The following is a 21,577-nucleotide window of genomic DNA, read 5'->3' as shown; positions in this document are numbered from 1 at the left end:
CATGGTAATCAGATCTCGTAATGATTTCGAAATTAAGCATGCAAATCGGTAAGCAATCGTTTGGGTGGGGGGACCTAAAAAAAAATCAATTTGCCCAAGGGCCCATGATGAAGGGGCCATGTGTAGGCTGTGTATGTATATCATATTTGAGTATGTTATAATGCGTGTGACAGTTTTCCATTGCATATCTATAAATCAATAAAAAATTATGGTCTATAAATCTCTTTACAAGCATATTTAAACTCAAAACGGAACTTTTTTTTTCCATTTATCAGATCGCTTGATATCATTAGCCTATACATTTTAATCAGGGTTGTAGTGTGCCTTCTCGGGGCAGATGTTCCTTGGGCACCTCTTGAAAGGATAAATGTGGAACAAATATAAACTTTTGCGGGGCCCCATTCAACTCGGAGCCCAGGGGGGGGGCCCTTATTTTAATCCCGTTTTACGACCCTTAATATTTAGCGGCCTGGTGCGGACGCTAACCAGTGCGTCTTAAAGCATGGGCCCACCCGGGCATGGCCCGGGGGCCTCAAGAGAAGAGAGCCTCACAAAAATGATATTTGGTTGAAATTTTCTAGAATTTATCTCAAAAAACCGCTTGGCCCGGTGGCCCATGATTATGCTCTTAAGACGGCCCTGCCGCTAACTTCACACTTTTGTAAGTTCGGCATTAATGTAATGCAACCATGTTTTCCAAAACAAGGCAGTTTGTTTTGTTTTCCAAACAACATCAGTGAATAATTTTCGTTGAGATGAGAAATTCACAATTCAAAAAAATATTTTTTACCATTTCTCTAATATAAATTCCACCAAATGCGTATTTTGATTGGAATGAGGAGATAGATTATTTTATACCGTAAAATACAGAAAATATATATATGTGTGTGTATACATATATATATGGTCATTTAGTTTTGCTAATCAAGTTTTTGTTTTGAGAAATGGCAACAAAAGATCATCTCTTTCTCCCTTGGCGACGACAGTTCATGCGATAAGCTATTTATTGTGGTAACCTTTACTAGATATAACGCAAAGGATTCTGGGACTGACACCGCAACGTCATAAAGGAAAAATAGGAGCGCTGCGAGGTCTGCGGTTAGGAATGCGGCGTTCAAGAACGCGTTGTTAAAAAGAGACACATTCTTGCGCGCGCTCTCTCCTGCACGAAAGAAGGCACCGTTCAGAATAGTGTGTGTAAAGGGAAGCGTGTAGCGAAATTCAAAGCGCTTGCAGAGACTCTCAAGCGCCTCTTCAAGCGCTTTGGCGAAATTCATACGCTTTTGCGTGGCCTCTCGGGGAAGCACAAAACTCCACGTTCCTGGCAAGTTTTTTCCCTTTTGGCAGATCGAAATCGGCTGACGTTTGCGCGAAAAAAATATTGATTTCAAAAGCTTATTATTACTACGTGGATTATTCGTTTTTAAAAATAATTTCAATAATTGAAATTACTGTTACAAATTTATGGTAATTTTTTATGCAATTGATAAGAAATTGAGAAATAAAATTTCTGTGATCGTTAATTTCAAATTTTTATTCTTTCGATTCGACTTTCATTTGCTCGTTCGACTTTAATAGCTGTAATTATCTCTTAACTACATTTTCTGAATTTAATTGTTTATATACTTAATACTAGCTATAATACCCGGTACAAAAATGGGAAAGAAAACATGCTACGAACTTGTATAACGACAAAAATGAAAGAAAAACATTTTGCGACTTGCATAATTACAAAAATTAATAAGGGAACATGTTTCGAACTTGCACAATTGCCAAAATGGTAGAGGAATGCGGATTTGTATAATTACAAAAATGCGGGAGATAAATCTGGATGATCGATATAGATTATACCCTGGGGGTGAACAATCCCGCTGTCCTTAGAACCAGTTTTTTCCTTACGCGCGCTGTTTGTCGTTATTTAACGAAAAAGGGAAAATTTCCGCACTCCCCGCTCGCCTTTCCCTAAATAAGGAAATTATTTTTTCCTTGTATAACAACAACGATAACGACAACGAAGCCCCTCTCGTTAGCTCGTAACGACAACTTTTTCTCTGTAATGGCGGCGCGATGTGTGCTTGGATGGAAGATATATGTTCGATTCAAACAATTCTCCTCCTGTTTTTCCGCGAGATTAATGCTTGATACACGCTATTAATGTAAAAAAATATATATTTAGGCTAAACGAAAAATAAAGCCAGCTATGCGAGGAGCTTGAGCCAAAGACGAAGACAAGAGTTGCTGTTGAGTGGAAGGTAGGCTAACTTATGATATGAAATCCATTTTTTTTATTTTTCTTAACATGACATTTCAGTCATTTTAAATGAATATTGATGCTTTATACTTGAATATTGAGGCTTTGGGAGAAGAAATCCTACCGACCGACCTCGTATAATATGTACTCACAGGGCCGTAACTAGGATTTTTGCTCCCCGGGGCAAACAATTTTTCCGCCTCTGCAACTTTAAAATTCGACAATTTTACAACGGTGTTTTTTGTTCCCACCTAAAATTGCCGCTCCCCTAAATTTTGCTGCCCGAGGCGATTGTTCCCCCCCCCCCTCCCGGCTCTATGTACAGATAGGGAGATGATCATGTATGCAAGCTATATTCACAAATGTTAATTCGTTCATATATATATAAACATGTATCATGATAATGAATTATGGTTGGACTATATTGACAAGGTCACATTTTATATTTCTGTGTTAGCACATATTTTCGTGCCATCTAAAGAGTGTCGTAGACCAGCACCAACTATCTCTAGGAGGTGCTGCATAGACCCCCAGGCCGAGTAATTTTTCTGAGCCCTCCCCCCTCCAGAATTAGAAATACCTGACCAATTACATACTTCTGTCAAAAATTGCACGCAAATCCTCATTTGCACTACCAAACCACACATGCACCATGTCCACATTCTCTGCAGAACTTGTAAGCATTAAATTACTGCAGCACTCTTAGTGATCGGTTGGTTGCAGACACAGATTGAAAAATGTTCAATATTATCAGTTATGTATTAAATCTTTCGATATACTGTACAGTACAATCAGAGATGCAGACATGAAAACATTGAGGGGGTTGAAACTTGCTGGTTGTCCCGTATATATGTGACTCGAGTACGTATGCAGGAGGGGGGAAGGTGTAGTGCATTGTTTTTTCAGAAATTATTTAGGGGGGGGCTCAAATGTCCTCAGCCCCTAGGTTCCGGCAACTATGAATACAATATAATATATGTCATTTGCATTAAACAATGTATTTAAAATTGGCTTGTACAATTTTGTTTTATGAACTTGTTCAAAATCACTGGCGGAGAAGGATTTAAAGTTTGGGGTCCTTCAGATGATTTCCCCCAAGGCATTTATTCCATAAGCATAAATCGTAATAAATTATAAAGAACGAATTCTTGATATTAATGGGTCTGTAGAGAAATTTCAGAAAATAATTGTACTACTGTGTCATACTTATTAAGTAGGAACACTGTTACAAGTGTTCAATGTAGTTGTTCAAATTGTACAATTGACACTTGAGGGTAGGTTATTCATTAGTAATTGCTCCTAGGTGTATTTTTTCTCCTGTTTAACAAATATATATATACATAAAACAGACTACAACAGACAAATTGCCTAACGTGGTGGTTGAAGTGTGTGTGTGTGTGATTTTATTATTATTATTTTATATATATATATATACACACAGAACAGATTGACCCTTAATATAGTACTTAGAGCACAAAAATTCAAACGCATATCATCGCTTTCAGTATCAAACATAGATGGTAGTAAGTCGTGCATGAAACATGCATTCCTTATATATTGCAATTAATTTGCGAAGGGGACAAAAACTTATGTATACACATAACACTTTCCGAGGCATGCCAATTAGAAATTCCTCAGAACTATATCACTTGCATATGTGGTTTAGTAGTACTAGCAGTTTGTTGGGAAATTGTTTTAGTTGACAACTAACATATTTTATTCCATCACACTGCTGATACATTGAAATATGGTACTATTTGGTACTATTATTTATATATTGGTACTTTGTTATATACTATTTGAAATACTTATTAGGTTCTTGACCATTTGCTGAAACGAGAGTCGCAAAATGAAGACATTACATGCCTGTTGAAGACAAATCGGTGCTCATGAAGTGTACTTATGTAGTGATGGATTAAACATAGATACCGCAGGTAAGTTGAATCTTTTTAATTTTTATCTTTGGAATTTTTTATGGCGTGCACAAAGTTCAATACTCAAAACTATCATACAATTTACCCTTTTCATTTCAGGTAAAAATGTTGAATGCAATGACACAAGTTATGGCTTACGAGTGTAAAACTAGAAATTTTTGTTTCTCAAGCAACTCATTTAACCAGCACCTATATGTATATTCATACACAGTCGCAATCATACATGTGTATGAAATACTGTTCACACATTTATCTAATAAATTTATCTATGATCATAAGCAAAAAAATGAGTGTTTTCTTTGTGATTATAATTAGAAAAAATGTTTATGAATGTTACATTTTTGTACTACAATAAATTTGCGAATTAGTTGCATAGAAAACAGTTTTCTATGCAAAGATTTAAACATCTCAGTGGAATGAAGTGTTGGTTTTGATTTATCTGAACCAGAGTTATATAATTTATTTTTGATTAAATGCAGCTGAAATCACAAAACGAATAATAATCTTCCCATTTAGAATGACTTATTTTTGTCGACTCATCAAAATTTTCTGTCCAAAGCGTTTCTCATGAGTGTTTCTTGAAAAACAAGCGGGATTCACCGCAGTTGATAAAAAATTTAATAAAACGATTGGAAAGAAATTAAAATTTTATTGTGAGATATGGTGAATGACATGGTTCTAGTAATATTGAAATATATAGTATCAAATAATATTTGCCGAACATGTATATGGGACAAATAGCTACAGTTGCAACATGTCAAGACCTGATGGAAGAATAAGAAATCTCAATACATTTTCCTAAGTGAGAATCGTTATAACATTAAAACATGAGCGTTAAATTCATAGAGCTGGAAAATCTATATTTTTTCCCCCATGATTGAACATGATACTTGCTGTATTAACCTCTATGATGTAATGTCATGAGAAATTAAAATTATCTTTTCAGAAAAATTGTAATTTATATAAAATTTCTATTAAAAAAACTTGAATTGTCTCTAAAACTAATTTATATGTCCAGTAAGAAAATTATTAAAATATCTTATAAGTTATTAAAAATTCGAGGAAACTTGTGCGCAATGTAACGTAAAAAAAAGAAAAACATTGCGCGAAATTAAAGTAAATAAAGCAATCGTTGCCACAAATGTTGACGAAATATTGATTTTTAATACGTAGTAGTAGTTGTAAACTTTTTGCTTTACGTTGATTGGTTGAATAGTGAACTGAACCGAAAGACCGGTTTTTTCCTCCGCAACCCGTCACGTGATCCTAAGGACAATGCTCAACGCAAAGGGAAGAGTGCCGCTTAAGGAATTTTCCTTAGCACGTTCCTTACGATAATTCCTTATCTAACGACAAGCGCGGAACGGGCGTTATATAAGGAAAGTGGGATTGTTTACCCCCTGTAATCTAAATAATAAGGATTTTGGCCAAATGCGCCTATAGTCTGTTTCAGGTTAACTTTGCAGTGAAGAGAAAGGTAGAGAGTGTATTCCTTCTCCGCAAAATATAGTTCTCATATATCGGAGGTTTAAGATGAACCTTTATACAGAATATTTCGATTTTTTCTATGATTTTGAAAAAAAGTCGTTTTGAACTGATGTTTACTTGTTTAAAATTTTTAAATTGTAAAAAATATTGATTACCATTATCAAAAATCCATAGCAACGGCAACGACACTCTGGCGCGATATCCTAGAAATTTTCCCCGCCAATATCACTGTCGTGTTTTTTTTCGTTACACAATTATATACTGTATATATACATTTTTTTTTTTTTCGTTATTTGGTTGAATTTTCCATAACGATACAATATTCAATCAGTTTTATTTTCTCCTAAAAATAGGCTTCAGTGAGTTCAGATATTCACTCATAGATTACAAGAAGTGTTTCTCTCCACGAGATTGCAGATACTATTGTGACTTGTGAGAGGCCCTCTATGGGTGCAGAAGTTTTGGTTATAGATCCTCCTTTTTTTAATTATTTATTTTTTGCCATGTTTATGGGATAGTTTTAGTTTCCGATCACGGAGAGTGTTGACAGAGTCGCGACTTCCACTCACACGAACGGACGCCATCTTCCACCCACCTGTTTCTCCTCATGCCCCTTGCCTATAGCGTCTCTTCAGATACAATAAGTGGGGGGGGGGGTCCACAGTGGTTTGGGCTTTCATCTGTTATGTGACAGTTGTGTCTTTATTTTCACCAGAGATAGCCACGCTAAAGTTCTCTGCTCTTCCATTCCTGAATACTATATTTTTGGTTTTTGAATATTCGTTGTAAACAAAACTCCATAAGAATAATCCGTAATAACCATGAGCAGCACATCAACCGTAACAAAAGACTAAAGCTGTCGGGAAAACAAGTGGCATCGACGTATACCGTTCGGGGAAGGGGGGGAGGTCGAGCGACGGAAATTTCGGCAAGAAAAGTGAGTAAAAAAATTCTAAACTTTTCCGTATCATTATTATTATTTGGTGCTATTCCTGCATTTACACGTGTAAACAGAGTTAACCTGCTTCTTCTTAATTTATTTAACATTAATTTTTTCCATATAAATTGAAGAAAAAATTAAAAATCCCCAAGTTTTTGAGAGCCGTGGTTAATATACAGTATTTTAAAATTACACGTTGCTTTCATTTTATTGTTTAGATTTTTTTTCGTAAATAAATTTCAGCTGAGGGAAAGGAAATATCGTAGAAAAATAGCTTTAATTTCTGAAAGTATCGGCAATGGTTTTCTTTTAATTCTATAATTATTACTAATTTAACTGTGCAATTACGTTACACGTAAAACATATTTTTCTCAGTGAGATTGGCGAGAATCGACCATACCTTACCGAGGCTGCGCATCGATACATTGGTTAAGAGGCTTTCGTTCCCATAGCAACGAGTGATGCGGTTCCCTCGTAGCTTCCCCTTCACTGCAAAGGTAACCTGAAACGGACTATAGCTATAATACCCGGTTACATTTTCTGTAATGAGCCTTTTTGGATCACGTGATATCTCCCTCTTTCTTTGAGGGACATGCAAACCGTGTCTAAGTGCACCAATATGGCGACTTCCTGCGCGACTCATGAAAGAAACAAATCTATATTTAAAGAAACGTAAAAAAAATATATATATATATTTTTTTTTTAAAGGGTGCTAGGTATTTCGATTCCCCCCTTTTGAACTTCAAGTTATCTATCTCTGCCTGTTTCTGCTTCAAAAAATGCTTAATTAAAGCTGTGGAATTTTTTCGATGTACTTTTTACGGGTCCATAATTAATTTTAAAACATCCTAAACTATGTGAATTTATGCAGTTATTAAAAGACAATACGGAGACATTAATTTTCATGCTTGAGAAGATATAAATAAAAAGTTGAAATCAGTGTTATTGCCGCTGTGGTGGTCGAGTGGTTATAGTGACGGACTCGCGATGCGAGGATCCGGGTTCGAACCCCACAGTGGTGGTCGGCTGAAGTTGGTTTTCTGTGGTTCCCAACTTCAAGGCGCAAATGCGAGCCGATCTCCCCGTTAAAAAGTCTCGCCACAGAGAGCAACAGTCCTACAACGATAAGTCATTCAATCATAACACTTCACTCATAGTTAGAAAAACGAGTGGCAGATGGCAGCACTACACATAACAAGCATTACAGAAAAACAAAAAAAACTTCACGTCAGGTTTCACTACACGTACACGCACATTCCCGCATGTACCGATTCGTTGGGGGTTCCGGGGTGCATGTGTGTTGTAGCAGTAGTAGGTAGGGCCTCCAAAAAATGGCTCGGGGAATCCATGATGTTCTTAAGTCAGCCACCTCGTTGGGCAATTTGCCTGTTGTGGCGTTGTATTTGTATTGTATTGTATGGATATCCAACTCGAAAGTAGGTCCGGCTATTTACTTCATATCTAATTTTCTGGGCTTTGTATATCTCTAAGCGAACTCAATATTTCACAAATCGAGAATTCAATACAATTTTCAAAATTATTGATGTGACTGAAAACCCCACCAAATTTCCGCATTTCTACATTAAAATCGGCAATTTTAACACTGATTTCTATGGGGCCATCATCCTTTGCCTTAGGGGCCGTGCAAGTATTACGTAAGCAAATTTTTTGCCATTTTTGACCCCCCTCCTCCCACCTTGTCAGCAAAAGTCACCAAAACGCTGACCCCCCCCCCACCCCTGTCAGCAAAATTTCGTCATCAGTTCTGCCCCTCTGAATCCTAACTCATATTTTCATGAAGGGTGGTTGATGACGTAAGCATTATCCAAACCCCCCCTTCCCCCCTCGTCATCAAAAGTCAGCAAATCGGAAATCCCCCCCCCCATCGATGATGACGTAATACTTGAACGGCCCCTTACCCTCAAAGTGATGCTCATGATGTTGTCTATTCAAAAAGCTCTCATTACTGGGAGGATTGAATAAAGTGGCAAACCATTATAAAGGCATAAATATTATACATATACTGACAGCGTTGAAGAAGTGGCAAGCCATTGTAAAGGCATAAACACGTCTGAAACGCATTGCTAGGGAACCACGGTAACCAAAGTAAACGTTCGGAAAGTGATTGTTGAGGCCCAAAAACCATTGTTGCCCTAAAGGTTTTTGCCCATTTGGGGCATTTGCCCTGCTCTGACGAAATTTTAAAGTAGCCTATCGTTCAAGTCGGGTCCCATTTGATATATATGCGAAATTTGGCGACGATCGATTCAAAATTGTAGATTTGTATAGAGAACATACACACACACAGAAAATCAATTTTATATATATCTTATCTTATATATAAATGTGAAAGTATGTATGTATGTATGTATGTATGCTCTTTATACAAATCTACAGTTTTACACCGATCGTCGCCAGATTTTGCATATATACCAAACAGGTCCGGGATTGAACCGTAGGCTACTTTAAAAGTTCGTCAGAGCTGGGCAAATGCCCGAAATGGGCGAAAAACTGCCGGGCAACAATGGTTTTGGGGCCTCAACAATCACTTTCGGAACGTTTACTTTGGTTACCGTGGTTCCCAACAATGCGTTTCAGACGTGTATATATGCCTTTACAATGGTTTGTCAAATCTTTAACGCTGCCATCATAACAGTTTATTCCGTTATAACGGTTTGTAACTTTTTCAATCCTCCCAGTAATTAAAAAAAACCCGGGAAGCACCAGATATTTTTGCTTGCATGTATACAGGGTGTCCTGTAAGTGCTAATGTGGCCTTTATCTCATCAACCACCCATCGTTGAGGTATAGTTTCAATTTAAAAAGTGCTTAAAAGGAGTTTGAATAATATTCGTTGCAGAAGCTGGACATATGACGTCACTAACAACAGTGAACAACAACTACGACGATAAAACAGGGAATAAAAATGTTCAACGCCAGCTGATGAACTCAATGCTTGCCTCAAATCATCAGCACTCTACTTCACCAAACACCAACTCTGGCCGTATCGCTACATTGCAATTTACTGCCATTAGTGAGATGGGTTTGAAGTGAAGGTGCTGTCTATCGGTGGTCGCCTCGAGTTCGTTAGGACATCAACACTCTGGCACGAAGCTAAAAAATTATCATTCTCCACCAACATGCGAGTTCAACTGCAAAATGACTCAGCACTGCTATCATTTTCACATCAGTTGATCAAACTTGGCAATGGAAGAATTCCCGTAGACCCAAGAAGGACTGATTACGTTCCCAAATGGATTTTACCAGTTTTTAAACTCAGTTCAAGAACTTGGAGACAAAGTCTTCCCAAACATTCAACAAAATCACCAAAACCATGAGTGACTGTGAGAGAGTAATTCTGGCACCGGAAAATGACAGTGTGAACAAGATCAACGAAAAAATTCTAAAAATTATTCCAGGAGACTCCACATCTTACAAATCGGTTGACACTGTCACAGACTCAGCGCAGACAGTTCTATATCTTGCAGAATCTCTGAACGCTTTGGATATTCCGGGTGTGCCACCTCACAACTTGACCCTCAAAGTCGGAGTACCTATAATGCTTCTAAGAAATTTGGAGACACCGAGACTCGGGGAGCACACCGGGAAGCGCCGGGTATTTTTGCTTGCCTGTATACAGGGTGTCCTGTAAGTGCTAATGCGGCCTTTATCTCATCAACCGCCCATCGTAGAGATATAGTTTCAATTTAAAAAATGCATTTTAAGAAATTTGGAGACACCGATAAACTCAGTTCAAGAACTTGCAGACAAAGTCTTCCCAAACATTCAACAAAATCACCGAAACCATGAGTGGCTATGTGAGAGAGCGATTCTGGCATCGAAAAATGACAGTGTGAACAAGATCAACGAAAAAATCCTAAAAATTTTTCCGGGAGACTCCACATCTTACAAATCGGTTGACACGGCACAGACAGTTGTGTATTCTGCAGAATTTCTGAACTCTTTGGATATTCCCGATGTGCCACAACACAATTTGACCCTCAATGTCGGAGAACCCATAATGCTTTTAAGAAATTTGGAGATACTCTGCAATGGCAACAGACTCTGCGTGAAGAAATTGCACAATTACATCATCGAAGCAACGATTCTAACTGGATGTGCTGGAGGAGAAGAAGTCTTCATTCCACGTACCCCAGTTATCACTGAAGAAATGCCATTCACTTTCAAGCGATTACAGTTCCCGATTCGTTTAGCTTTTGCTATGGCAATCAACAAAGCGCGAGGCCAGTCGTTAGCAATGGCAGGTATCAACCTATTTGAGCCCTGTATTTCTCACGGACAGCTTTTCGTTGCCTGTTCGCGTGTTGGTAATCCCAAAAATTTGTACATCTACACACCAGATGGAAAAACCAAAGATATTTTGTATCCACAAGCGAATTGCCTGAAGTTTTTAATTATAATATTTGAAAATAAAAGTAATTTTTTCTTACTTGATGCAGAATTTTTTTTGATTAAGAAATAATTAATAAGCTATACATATATACATTTTTTACGGGGCGGGCAACGTCGCCGGGTATCAGCTAGTTATATATAAATGTGAAAGTATGTATGTATGTATGTATGTATGTATGTATGTATGTATGCTCTTTATACAAATCTACAGTTTTTGACCGATCGTCGCCAGATTTTGCATATATACCAAACAGGTTCGGGATTGAACCGTAGGCTACTTTAAAAATTCGTCAGAGCTGGACAAATGCCCGAAATGGGCGAAAAACTGTCGGGCAACAATAGTTTTGGGGCCTCAACAACCACTTTCGGAACGTTTCCTTCGGTTGCCGTGGTTTCCAACAATGGGTTTCAGACGGAATATATGCCTTTACAATGGTTTGTCACATCTTTAATTCTGTTACTATAACAGTTTACTCCTTTATAACGGTTTGTCACATTTCCAATCCTCCCAGTAATTGAAGAAAACCCGGGAAGAGCGCCGGGTATTTCTGCTGGCCTATATACAGGGTGGCCTGTAAGTAATAATGCGGCCTTTATCTCATCAACCGCCCATCGTAGAGGTATAGTTTCAATTTAAAAAATGCTTAAAAGGCGTTTGAATAATATTCGCCGCACAAGTTGGACGTATGACGTCGCTAACAACAGAGAACAACAACTACGACGACAAAACTGGAAATAAAAATGTTCAACGCCAGCTGATGAACTCAATGCTTGCCTCAAATCATCAACACCCTGCCACGAAGCTAAAAAATTATCATTATCCACCCACATGCGAGTTCAACGGCAAAATGACTCAGCACTGCTATCATTTTCACATCAGTTGATCAAACTTGGCAATGGAAGAATTCCCGTAGACCCAAGCACTGGACTGATTACGTTCCCAAATGGATTTTGCCAGTTCTTATATATATAAACTCAGTTCAAGAACTTGCAGACAAAGTCTTCCCAAACATTCAACAAAATCACCGAAACCATGAGTGGCTATGTGAGAGAGCGATTCTGGCATCGAAAAATGACAGTGTGAACAAGATCAACGAAAAAATCCTAAAAATTTTTCCGGGAGACTCCACATCTTACAAATCGGTTGACACGGCACAGACAGTTGTGTATTCTGCAGAATTTCTGAACTCTTTGGATATTCCCGATGTGCCACAACACAATTTGACCCTCAATGTCGGAGAACCCATAATGCTTTTAAGAAATTTGGAGATACTCTGCAATGGCAACAGACTCTGCGTGAAGAAATTGCACAATTACATCATCGAAGCAACGATTCTAACTGGATGTGCTGGAGGAGAAGAAGTCTTCATTCCACGTACCCCAGTTATCACTGAAGAAATGCCATTCACTTTCAAGAGATTACAGTTCCCGATTCGTTTAACTTTTGCCATGACAATCAACAAAGCGCAAGGCCAGTTGTTAGTAGTGGCAAGTATCAACCTACTTGAGCCCTGTTTTTCACACGGACAGCTTTACTTAGCCTGTGTTGGTAATCCCAAAAATTTGTACACACCAGATAGAAATACAAAAAATATATTGTGTATCCACGAGCGATTGCCTCAAGTTTTTAATTAAAATATTTAAAAATAAAAGTAATTTTTTCTTACTTAATGCAGAAAGATTTTGATTAAGAAATAATTAATAAGCTATATATATGTAAATTTTTTACAGGGCGGGCAACGTCGCCGGGTATCAGCTAGTCTTATATATAAATGTGAAAGTATGTATGCTCTTTATACAAATCTACAGTTTTAGACCGATCGTCGCCAGATTTTGCATATATACCAAACAGGTCCGGGATTGAACCGTAGGCTACTTTAAAAGTTCGTCAGAGCTGGGCAAATGCCCGAAATGGGCGAAAAACTGTCGGGCAACAATGGTTTTGGGGGCCTCAACAATCACTTTCGGAACGTTTACTTTGGTTACCGTGGTTTCCAACAATGCGTTTCAGACGTGAATATATGATTTTACAATGGTTTGTCACACCTTTAATTCTGTTATTATAACAGTTTATTCTTTTATAACGGTTTGTCACTTTTCCAATTTAATTGCAGAAAACCCGGGAAGCGCCGGGAATTTCTGCTGGCCTATATACAGGTTGTCCTGTAATCCTGTAAGTGATAATGCGGCCTTTATCTCATCAACCGCCCATCGTATAGTTTCAATTTAAAAAATGCGTAAAAGGCGTTTGAATAATATTCGTATGACGTAAGCTGGACGTATGACGTCGCTAACAACAGAGAACAACAACTACGCTGACAAAATTGGGTATAAAACTGTCCAACGCCAACTGATGAACTCAATGCTTGACTCAAATCATCAACACTCTGGCACGAAGTTAAAAAATTATCATTATCCACCAACATGCGAGTTCTCTTACTTGATGCAGAAATTTTTTTGATTAAGAAATAATTAATAAGCTATACATATATAAATTTTTTACGGGGCGGGCAACGTCGCCGGGTATCAGCTAGTCTTATATATAAATGTGAAAGTATGTATGTATGTATGTATGTATATATGTATGTATGCTCATTATACAAATCTACAGTTTTAGACCGATCGTCGCCAGATTTTGCATATATACCAAACAGGTCCGGGATTGAACCGTAGGCTACTTTAAAAGTTCGTCAGAGCTGGGCAAATGCCCGAAATGGGCAAAAAACTGTCGGGCAACAATGGTTTTGGGGGCCTCAACAATCACTTTCGGAACGTTTACTTTGGTTACCGTGGTTTCCAACAATGCGTTTCAGACGTGAATATATGCCTTTAAAATGGTTTGTCACACCTTTAATTCTGTTATTATAACAGTTTATTCCTTTATAACGGTTTGTCACTTTTCCAATCCTCCCAGTAATTCAAGAAAACCCGGGAAGCGCCGGCTTTTCTGCTAGCCTATATACAGGGTGTCCTGTAAGTGATAATGTGGCCTTTATCTCATCAACCGCCCATCGTATAGGTATAGTTTCAATTTAAAAAATGCGTAAGGCGTTTGAATAATATACATATAAATTTTTTACGGGGCGGGCAACGTCGCCGGGTATTTCTGCTAGCCTGTATACAGGGTGTCCTGTAAGTGCTAATGCGGCCTTTATCTCATCAACCGCCCATCGTAGAGATATAGTTTCAATTTAAAAAATGCTTAAAAGGCGTAGTGACGTATGACGTCACTAACAACAGAGAACAACAACTACGACGACAAAACCGAGAATAAAACGCCAGCTGATGAACTCAATGCTTGCCTCAAATCATCAACACTCTGGCACGAAGCTAAAAAATTATCATTATCCACCAACATGCGAGTTAACTGCAAAATTACTCAGCACTGCTATCATTTTCACATCGAACTTGGTCAAACTTGGCAATGGAAGAATTCCCGTAGACACAAGCACTGGACTGATAACGTTCCCCAATGGATTTTGCCAGTTCTTATACATATAAACTCGGTTCAAGAACTTGCAGACAAAGTCTTCCCAAACATTCAACAAAATCACCAAAACCATGAGTGGCTTTGTGAGAAAGCGATTCTGGCATCGAAAAATTACAGTGTGAACAAGATCAACGGAAAAATCCTAAAAATTATTCCGGGAGACTCCCCATCTTACAAATCGGTTGACACTGTCACAGACACAGCGCAGACAGTTCTGTATCCTGCAGAATTTATGAACTCTTTGGATATTCAGGGTGTGCCACCACACAACTTGACCCTCAAAGTCGGAGCCCCAATAATTTATAACGGTTTGCCATATTTCCAATCCTCCCAGTAATTGAAAAAAACCCGGGAAGCGCCGGGTATTTTTGCTTGTCTGTATACAGGGTGTCCTGTAAGTGCTAATGCGGCCTTTATCTCATCAACCGCCCATCGTAGAGATATAGTTTCAATTTAAAAAATGCATTTTAAGAAATTTGGAGACACCGATACTCTGCAATAGCAACAGACTCTGCGTGAAGAAATTGCACAATTACATCATCGAAGCAACGATTCTAACTGGATGTGCCAAAAGAAGAGGTCTTCATTCCACGTACCCCAATTATCACTGAAGAAATGCCATTCACTTTCAAGCGATTACAGTTCCCGATTCATTTAGCTTTTGCCATGACAATCAACAAAGCGCAAGGCCAGTTGTTAGTAGTGGCAGGTATCAACCTACTCGAGCCCTGTATTTCTCACGGACAGCTTTACGTTGCCTGTTCGCGCGTTGGTAATCCCAAAAATTTGTATATCTACACTCAAGATGGGAAAACAAAAAATATTGCGTATCCACAAGCAATTGCCTCAAGTTTTTAATTAAAATATTTAAAAATAAAAGTAATTTTTTTCTTTCTTGATGCAGAAATTTTTTTGAGTAAGAAATAATTAATAAGCTATACAATATACATTTTTTTACAGGGCGGGCAACGTCGCCGGGTATCAGCTAGTAGATTATAATTTTACCGAAACAAGAAAAAAATGAGATTTATTTTCTTCCATTAATTATTGACTCCGTGAGTAGCCGATGTTTTTTTAATACTACCAGCCAGAGAAATAGATAAAAATTGTTAAATTGAAACCTCGCTACAACGATTCTCGATATAACGATAAATCCTTCTACAACGTTATATCTTCTAATCTTTTTTGGAAATGTCTGTATTCTAATGTTAAACCGCTGCCTCCCGATATAACGATAATCCCTCTGCAACAATATTTTTTCTTGGTCCGCTGAGTATCGTTATATCGAGGTTTCACTGCACTTTTTTGAAATTATGGTGTTATTTTGTTGGGCTTCATTTCAGATACTTAAGAAATTCTTGATAAATTTCTCTCGGTTGTATTCATATCCTCAAAAAATCATTTCAGTTTAATGTTGTGGAGCATAAGCAGTTCATAACAATACAAAAAATTAATAAATTGAAGCATAATTTTTTTCTAATTTTTAACAACTCTATACACGTATTCTTATCCGTGTAAAACATTCCGTTGTGTGTCATGCTATGACAGCAGTTACCTCATCCAAAAGAGTACAAATTACCACGGGGCCACACCATTTATAATAAATTCATAAAAAATTTGAAGTAAAAATAATCAGACATCTGAAGGAATATATTTTTATATTTGCAAATTTTCCATATCAAACTTTTGAAACATTTATTAAAAGCCTAAGTATGAACCGGGGGTTAAATATGTCCCTAAGAGCTGCATTGTGTGTGTTTTGCTTTCATTATTGTCTTTTTGTTATTTTTGTATCGTATATGAATGTGGCTGTCTGTGTTTTTGCAATGAAAAAAAACCCATCTAGGCCAGCGGTTCTCAACCGGTGCTCCGTGTGAACTCCCAAGGGCTCCGCGGCCCTCGAGGAAAATAAAAAAAGAACCAGTAAATTTGAAAAAAAATAATTATTAATATTTTTGAATAAAAATAAATCAGTAACTTTGATGAATAAATAAAAAATAGGCCTACGGGGCTCCGCCATAGAAATTATATACTGGAAAAGGCTCCGTGGGTCAAAAAAGATTGAGAACCGCTGATTTAGAGAAAACGTTGTATGCGGGTAATATCGAAGAGTGCACTAAGACAATTTTCACACCTACCATTCTTTTCAAGCAGTTTTTAATTTACACACACACACACAAAGTCGCAACTAGGGAGAGCGGGTCCACTGTATCGAGTGCTGAACTAGGGGGGCGCCGAATTGCCCCTTTAACACCACTCATTCTAACCTTTCCTTACACGGGGGACGCCAAAAGCTTGCTAGCTCCAGTTAAAAAAGTATCCAGCTGCGGCCCTGTCCTTAAACCTTGCAACATACATACTGATGTACAGGGCCACAACGACATGCGTGGTCAGCCGGGGCAAGCACGCATTTTGGCGTCCCCTTTTAATATTGAAGGAGATATGAAAGGTTAACATTTGCGCTCCTGTCTGGCTCGGAGTTCGGGGCATCAGTCAGTGCCGTCTTAACGCATGGGCCCACCCGAGCACGGCCCGGGTGCCTCAAGAGAAGAGGGGCCTCCCAAAAATGAGATACGATTGAAATTTTCAAGGATTTACCATGTAGGGCCTCCTAAAAACCACTTGGCCCGGGGGGCCCATAATACTCTTAAGAAGACCTTGGCACCAGTCCCACCTGCTCCTCTCTAGTTGCGGCCCTGATGTCGTATGTACAGGGTGTTAAGCAGGCCGGGGTAGCAAGTTCAGAGGGGCGGCAAATTTGAGTAATTCGTGGTCAAGAACTTTAAATTATAACGTGAATAGGGGGCAGAGCAATTCGAATAGCCAGCACGTGGCGAAGCCATAAATCTGTGTCTGGAAACAGATTTAGTGTGAAGCATGTAAATAATTTCGTATAAATGAATCGTCCCCTAATGAACATTTTTGGGAATTAAAAGGTCTAATGAGTATCATAATGTTTTTTAAAAAAAATTTGATTTTTTACAGTTTTTAAGACATGAAATTTAGAAATTTCATTCCGATTTCCTATCTGAATTTTTTTTTCCTGACCATCAAAAGAAATATATTTTTTTTAAATAGGATAGGAATTTCCTTGACTTTTTTTTGGTCATATGGGGTTTCCCAAAATTACAATTATTGTGCTTAATTTCCATTAATTAGAAATTTAATTAATTGGAAATTTACTTTAATTACAAAGAAAAACGTGCTAAATTCATGGCCAATAATTTTCTTCAAGCCAAAACTTCAAAAGTATGTTACTTATATAGTTTTTTAATATATATATTATTTAAATTAATTATGATGATTCTAGTCATCATATATAAAAAAATTTGTGCGATTTGGTCACGAATCGTAAAAGCATCAATAATGGGTCAACTTGTAGGCTGTCTTTCTTCAACTCTGAATTAATTTCAAATGGCAAATATTGTTACAGACAATTAAATTTCATTACATGAATATTTTTATTAGTATATACAGTAAAACCCCTCCTTTTTGTGAACACGGACAGGACAAAAAAATTAAATACTTGTAAAATGGGTGACCGTTAAAAAGAGGTTTGAAATTCATACTTTTATATATTATACAACTGTAAATTATTATTTGTCCGTACAAGAGAAAGTATCCGTTAAGAGGGGGTTTTACTGCAATGCAGCTTATGATCACGAATTTGCATGCTAACTGGAGCCAACTTCAGCTTGGCGAAAAAAATTTAGCCAATCCCGAGATGTCACGTGACATAAAAAAATAAAAAACCCCGGTTGCTAACAGCAGTGTGTGTTTCACGCGAAATTCCACGGTTGCTGATAAGATCAACCGCGCCAGCCTAACGCACGGGCCCACCCGGGAGCCTCAGAGGAGGCATTTTTTGCTGGACCAGCTTCATTCTACCATATTATCAGGCTCTTAGTGTGGTGATCGTCCCCCCCCCCTCCCCCCATCTCTTGGTTGGATATTAAGGGACGAAGAAGTCAGAAAAACTTCTAGAATGGGATTACTGCTATTTAACTTGTAAACAAGCATAAAAACCCAACTTGTTTGATTTAATTAAAAGATTTAAAAACATTAAAAAAGCAAAACGTCACAAATTTATGCAGGATACTCATGACAAGGATCTATCTTTTTCATACTTATTTTATATAATTAAGTTTTATGGTGAAATTCGTGTAGTGCACGCATCACGTACGGGATAAACTAATAAAAGTGGTTAAATTGAAGTGATATTTCCGTATGATTTCTTTCATATTTATAAAACTGATGAACTTAATTAGAAATTAATCCTTTCAGACCCAGTACTAAGAAACAGAAGGGGCAGGCAAACACCAGCTAAAGCACCGGGCGGTGCAACGAGCCGAATGGGGTGTGCTTGTAACTCCTTTTTCTGAGCATAGACATTTCAAGTGAAATTTCAACTAAATCTCATTTTCGTGAGGCCCCTCTACTCTTTGAGGCATCACTCTGGATTCGCGCCTGGGGGGGGGGGGGCGCTGACTGCTGTTTTTGCACCCGGCGGCATTAAGTCTAAGACCGGCCCTGTGATCATCACAGTATTACCTGCATTAGCTGGCATACCGGGACACATCGAGGGAGACCAGCATGCAGGGAAATTCGAGTGATAGGTAGAAGTCTCTTTACGGGGGGGGGGGGGGCTATAGCCAAGGATGGCAAGTCAAGTTCAGTGGGGCGACAAGACAAGTTTTTGTAATTTGTGGTAGAGAACAACAAATTAGATAGGGAAGAGGGCGGCAAATCCATAAATTCGCCTCTGGTCAGATTCCTGAAAATTATTAAAGATCTAGACTCTAAGAATTGATTAAATTCGCTGATTTGATGCATGTCTGTTCTCTTCATTTTAGCATCTATGTTGGAGATCGAATGTCACATTTGCCTTTGCTACCATAATTCTTGATTTGTTGCAAATCTTGGATTCTAAGTATATTCATTGCTGTAGAGCTAAATAGAATAATTAGTAGACTTCAAAGTACTTTTGTATTCTTTGATCATGTGTTTAAAATCTGAATAAGCAGAATAAAAAATTAAAGAATTGCACCACAAAACATGATAATTTAATAAAAAAAACCATATTTATTCAATTTCTGAAGACGCAAAAAAACGTAAAGAATACAGCATCATATGGGCTAGATTGATAAATGAATGTAAAATTTTTTCGTTATCAAATTCCTAAACAAAATACATTTGCTAAGATAAAAACATTTTATTCCAACTTGCGTATTTATTTACAATTTAGTATATTGATATCGGCCTTCTGAATGTATCCTGCGATCTTCACTGAAACCTCACCCGGCATGGTGGGAATGCACCAGACTTCAAAGTTTAAAAAGCTGGCGTCCCATTTTTAAGGCATGCCGGCTAATGCGGGGAAAAACAGTGCTTACAGATCAGGACAAAAAAGAACAAACAAATCATAAAGCACTCTTTGCCCACTTCCCAATTTGAGAAAGTAATCACTGCTTTCGATTGGATCAAACTGCACATCACAATATAATTTCAATACCAACTCAATGTTTGAGTCGGTATTGAAATCAAACACTGAGTGGACAGGGACGTATGAGGGATCAACCTTTAGAGGGGCGGATATTGATGTTACATCAAAAGTCAAAAATGAAAGAGTGAATAAAAAAAATTGCATTAATAAAATAACACTAAAAAGTTTAATTCAGTACTTAATTTATTGGGGGAAAAGAAACGCTTTTACTGATTTGTAATAGATGCTCGGAATTGTACAGGAAAGCTCTCTCTGGTTCAACCATCGAAAATTTGCAGCTTCTCTACCTTCAGATAAGTTTCCCTTTAGCAATTGAGCTTTGAAGAAAAAAATCTAGAAAAATAAATAAAACCGAAAATAAATCTTCGAAAAAAAAAATTTCACCATTCAGATAAAACTTAAGCATGTCATTTTTTATGAACTGGTCAGAATCAAAAAAGTATGCCTATAATAATAAATTCCAAAACAAATCCTGCATGGTATTAGAAATAATGAAAAAACAGAATTTGAAAACATGTGCATGCACATATGACAGGGCTGGACAAATTGCAAAAATATCTAGGCGCCAAAAAAATGTTTACTCGAAGAAAAAGGTCCAAAATAATGCTTCTTTTGACTTTTCCAGGACATAGTGGCCCACTTTCATGCTGCTATAAATTCCAAACACTTTGTGTAGTTCTCAGCCTGCAATTTAGTAACCACACAAAGAAAGTTTTAGTCACCAATACCAACTTTTTAGTCGCCATGGGGATCTGGCGCCTGGGGTCCATTCACGACTAATTCTAATTCACGACTTTAACTTCTATTTAGTGTCTGAAGATACAAAATCAATGAGATAGCAGAAAATAATTTAACTCAGCATAAATGACAAGGTCACAGACCATTTGTCTCCAGTGAAGATGTCTACCTCAATTGTCAAAGAAACATTCAGAAATTAAATTTCTTATGGGCCAATAGTTAGGCATATTTACAGGCAAAGGGAAGAAGCTGAGCTGAATATAGCCCCAGAGCCAGTTCTGGAAATTTTTCAAGCTTAAGCGAATAATAGTTTGGTGATAAAACAAATCACCCCTTCCCATAATTACCGCCCTATAAAATCGGCCACCCTTCAGTTGGCAGCGTCTGCGGCCGCACAGTTAACAGGATTCAAGATCTGGCCCTGTATAGCCACAACAAATTCAGATGGATGGCAAATTTTGTGAATGGGTGCTGAAAAAAATTGATCCCAATGAAACAAAAATTCAGTAGTTTTGTGGGAGGAATATAATTGAAAGAGCATATTATATAACTATTTATTTAGAGTTTTATTTATTTATTATTATTTTTGATAAGTTTAAAAAAGTTCATGTTTCACTCACAGGTAGCGCTGTAGAACGAAAAACCGGACACAATATATAAAATGCAACACAAATAGAGCATAATTAATGTTTATGACAATTTGTGTTATATAAAAATAACACATTTCAATACAGACACTTTTTTTAGCTCTGGCTAAATCTGAACAAGTGAAAGGGTGCCCTTGTTAAAATGTGGTTAGTTTATGCTATGAAAATTGTCA

At 37.6% G+C, this 21,577-nt stretch overlaps 1 protein-coding gene and 1 long non-coding RNA gene across 9 annotated transcripts in view; one reads left to right on the top strand and one right to left on the bottom strand.

Annotated features, from left to right (window-relative positions):
- Positions 1-1,866: 1,866 nt before the first annotated feature.
- LOC149064557 (uncharacterized) lies at positions 1,867-4,424 on the top strand. The gene is made up of 3 exons (XR_016195730.1): positions 1,867-2,252; positions 4,067-4,185; positions 4,285-4,424. It is a non-coding gene; the product is annotated as an uncharacterized LOC149064557 (long non-coding RNA).
- A 15,154-nt stretch (positions 4,425-19,578) lies between these two features.
- mRpL46 (mitochondrial ribosomal protein L46) overlaps positions 19,579-21,577 on the bottom strand; it is a 101,022-nt gene continuing 99,023 nt past the window's right edge. For all 8 annotated transcript variants that reach the window (XM_089254680.1, XM_089254682.1, XM_089254686.1 and 5 more), the window contains one exon: positions 19,579-20,352. In XM_089254680.1, coding sequence (XP_089110806.1) covers positions 20,203-20,352 — 150 coding nt within the window. In that variant the 3' untranslated portion in view covers positions 19,579-20,202. The remainder of the gene's footprint in view (positions 20,353-21,577) is intronic.

The sequence above is a fragment of the Pholcus phalangioides genome, unplaced genomic scaffold (genome assembly GCF_987345545.1).
Source record: "Pholcus phalangioides strain wild (caught in Gottingen) unplaced genomic scaffold, Ppha-v1.0 ptg000042l_1, whole genome shotgun sequence".
Classification (NCBI taxonomy): Eukaryota; Metazoa; Arthropoda; class Arachnida; order Araneae; family Pholcidae; genus Pholcus; species Pholcus phalangioides.
The sequence above is the reverse complement of the archived record's forward strand: the minus strand, read 5'-3'. Positions and strand labels throughout refer to the sequence as shown.